The 3,224-nt window shown below is 46.6% G+C and overlaps 1 protein-coding gene across 1 annotated transcript; it reads right to left on the bottom strand.

Moving 5' to 3' along the window:
- Positions 1-1,212: 1,212 nt before the first annotated feature.
- Positions 1,213-2,205, bottom strand: LOC136852809 (uncharacterized). The gene is made up of 2 exons (XM_067127709.1): positions 1,909-2,205; positions 1,213-1,344 (listed from the first exon to the last, which is right to left on the bottom strand). Exons 1-2 carry the CDS (start codon positions 2,203-2,205, stop codon positions 1,213-1,215), a joined length of 429 nt encoding a protein of 142 aa, XP_066983810.1.
- Between the last annotated feature and the right edge of the window lie 1,019 nt (positions 2,206-3,224).

Here is a 3,224-nt window from a genome sequence, read left to right as displayed (position 1 = left end):
ACTGGAGGGCCCAAACAGGGGCCCTACAGCCCCAAAAAAAAGACTCATGGAGGTATACCTTTGTCTGGAATGTATGTCAGTTTCAGCCTGTCTTTTGAGACCTAGGTAGTGCTTCTGTCCACTGACATCTGGTAGCACTTGTCTCTACGATGTAGGATTCGGTGAAGTCTGGAGTAGACAGGTAAGAGGTGGGGCTGGTGTGCGTCAGTTCTGATAAATGAGTATTTCATTCAGCCCAGTTCTTTAGGGAAGTAGGCTTTTCTGGCTGTGACATATGTTCTTTTTCTGGTATGATTTGTTTTAATGCTCTATAGACATTGGAGGGGATGGTTGGGTCTGTTGGTTTTTTGAAGACATCTGCTGGTATTGCTAGTGACTGTCCGTAGAGTATTTCCGCCAGCAACACGTTGAATGCTGCATATGGGGCCATTCTCAGTCCTAATAAAATCCACAGCCACTCTTTTCTCCACCTCTCGTCTCAACATTTGGCCATGAGCACTGCTTTTAAGGGAGTGGTGGAACCACTCTATCATACCATTTGCTTCTGGGTTGTATGCTGCCATGTGTTTTTTTTTTTTTTTTTTTTTTTTTTGTCCCGAAGCTGGTGGCTAGGGAGCTCCATAGGGCAAACGTGAAGTTAGCCCAACCTATCGCTGGTGATGTACTTGGGGACTCCGTACTGACTAACCCAGTTTATTAAATCCCCTGCACAACTTTCTGCTGTCTGCTGTTTGACAGGTATTGTGTCAGGCCATCTGGTATTATGTATTACAGCTGATGATTGTAAAGAGGAATCTGTACCCCTCAGAACGGGGTAGGGGTTCTACAGTGTTGATGTGAATGTGGGCGAGGCGTTGCTCCATTGTATCGAATTGTCCTATCCCTGCTTCTGTAAGTTTCGTGACCTTGGATGTTTGGCAGGGGAGACATTCTCGAGCCCATTTCTTGATATCTGAATTCATGGCCCACCAGATGTATCTTTCCAATAGGATACAGGTGGTGGAACAGCCAGATGGGTGTGACAGGTCATGGGCGAGACTGAAAGCCTTCCTCCTTAAGGCCAACGGCAAGCAGGGGCAAGGGTGTCAGGTACTCATTTTGCAGGCAATGGTCATCTCTCAGTCGTCTATGGCAAAATCCCTCCACGTGAGGGCTGGATTTTCCCACCCGAGTTGCTGAAGGTTCACGTCATCCTTCTGGGCTGCTGCAATCTCAAGGTATGATTTCTTGATCTGGATGGCTGTTGATGGTATTTCTGGAAAGGGCATCTACAGCATAGTTGGAAGAGCCCTCCAGGTACCTGATGGTGCAGGAGAACTCGGATAATGCAGACAGATGATGCTGCTGCCGTGTTGACCAACAGTCTCCGTTTTTGGTGAAGGCATGGACCAAGGGTTAATGGTCTGTCTGCACCACAAACTGCTGTCTCTCGAGCATGTGTCAGAAATTTTGAATAGCGCAGTGGACTGCCAGCAACTCTCTGCTGAACATGGGTTATTTCTGTTCCACTGGAGGTAGCTTTTTGCTAAAGAATGCCAATGGGCGATGACCCTCATCTGCGTCCTGCTCGAGTACCACACCCATTGCTGTGTTACTTGCATCAGTTGTTAGGGTTAGGGACCTGTGGGATAGAGGAAACATTAGTGTTGGCGCAGAACTCAGGGCTTTTTTGGCTAATTGAAAAACTGCCTTTTGTTTGTCAGTCCAACATAAAGATTTGGGTTTTCTCTTTAAGCATTCATATATAAGGAACATAATTTCTGCTAGGTTAGGTATGAATCAGATGTAATAGTTTATCTTGCCAGCAAAATTCTTGGATCGTTTTGATAGTGTTTGGTCTTAGGAAATGCATTCACATATATCTTCCCCACTACTAGTCTGTTTTCTTTAAGTTTCTCCAGCACTTGCCTTATGTCCTTTATGTGCTGTTATAGTTGGCACTGAATATAAGGATATCATTGACATAAACAACTCAGCAGGGCAATTCTCCCAGTATCTCATCCATGAGGCATTGGAAGGTCGCACTAGCATTTCTAAGGCCGAAGCAGCTGTAGTTAAAGGTGCATGTCCCAAAGGGGTTATGATAGCTGTTTTTTCTGTATATTCCTTTGCTACTGGGACTTGGTGGTGCCCCTTCAGGAGGTCAGTTTTTGTGGATACTTTTCCACCTTCTAGCTGGTTTGTTATGTTGGCGATGTTAGGCATGGAGTATCTGTCTGGTATTGTTTTGACACTGAGTCATCAGTGGTCACCACAGGGCACCCATTTACAATTTCCTTTAGGTATCATGTGGAGTGGGGATGTCCATGGGCTGTATGCCTCCTGGCAGATTCCTGCCTGTTCCATGTCGTGGAATACTTATTTGGCATAGGCTAGTTTGTCTGGGGCCAAACGTCTGAAGTGTGCATGGATTGGGGGACCCTCGGTGATGATGTGGTGCTTGATGTGGTGTTTTGTGGGGCTCATTAGGTCGTGCTGGAGGACGTCTTTGAATACTTCAGGAAATTCCTGAAGGAGGCAATGGATCTCTGGTCCCGATGTGGGGTTCGCTGTTGTGCTTGAAGTAGTGGGTGCCATAGGGCTGTCTCTCTGAATTAGCTGCTGTCTTGCTAAGTCTACCAGCATGCTGTGGGCTTTCAGGAAATTTGCTCCTAGTAGTGCAATTGTGGCGTCTGTTGTGATGAATGTCCAACCATATGGTTTGCTGTTGAATGATAATTTCATAGTTCTTTTTCCATACATTTTAAGCGGGCACCACTGGTGGCTTGGCTGGAATGAACGACTTACAGGTGCCCATGTCGATGAGGAACTGTGTGCTGGACATGTCACCTGTGATGTAAAAACATGTGGAGTGTTTTTGCTTGTACCGGGAAGGAAGACAGTAAAAGGTAGAGTGATTTCCCTTTATGAGGCAACCGGTCTGCCCATCACTGATAGTTAGTTGCTTGGGCCGCTGCTGCGGCCCTCTTGCATGTTTTTTGATAGTGGGCATCCGTTCTCACATTTTTGGGCTTCACTCCTGAACCTCCAGTGGAAGAAACATAGGCCCTTTGGACGTACTTGTTTTTGGTCCTATGTTTATGTTTGTTCTCCTTCCCATAGTTTCAGGAAGTGGTGTATGGGAGTGGTGGGGTCCTCTGGCTTGCTGTCTGGTTCTGTGTCGCTTTGCTGCTGTGGTTGTGGGTTGGCTGCTGCTACAGGTGGTGAGTGGGTTCTGACGATGT

This window comes from Macrobrachium rosenbergii, chromosome 26 (genome assembly GCF_040412425.1).
Source record: "Macrobrachium rosenbergii isolate ZJJX-2024 chromosome 26, ASM4041242v1, whole genome shotgun sequence".
Classification (NCBI taxonomy): Eukaryota; Metazoa; Arthropoda; class Malacostraca; order Decapoda; family Palaemonidae; genus Macrobrachium; species Macrobrachium rosenbergii.
Note: the sequence above shows the minus strand (reverse complement) of the source record. Positions and strands in the feature narration are given on the sequence as shown.

What these genes read in the sequence shown, in the direction of transcription:
- LOC136852809 (XM_067127709.1), bottom strand. Translation starts at nt 2,205, where the DNA reads ATGCCTAACATCGCCAACATAACAAACCAGCTAGAAGGTGGAAAAGTA. An exon ending in CAGCACATAAAGGACATAAG is followed by an intron (nt 1,345 to 1,908) that starts GCAAGTGCTGGA and finishes TCAACACGGCAG; the next exon opens with CAGCATCATCTGTCTGCATT.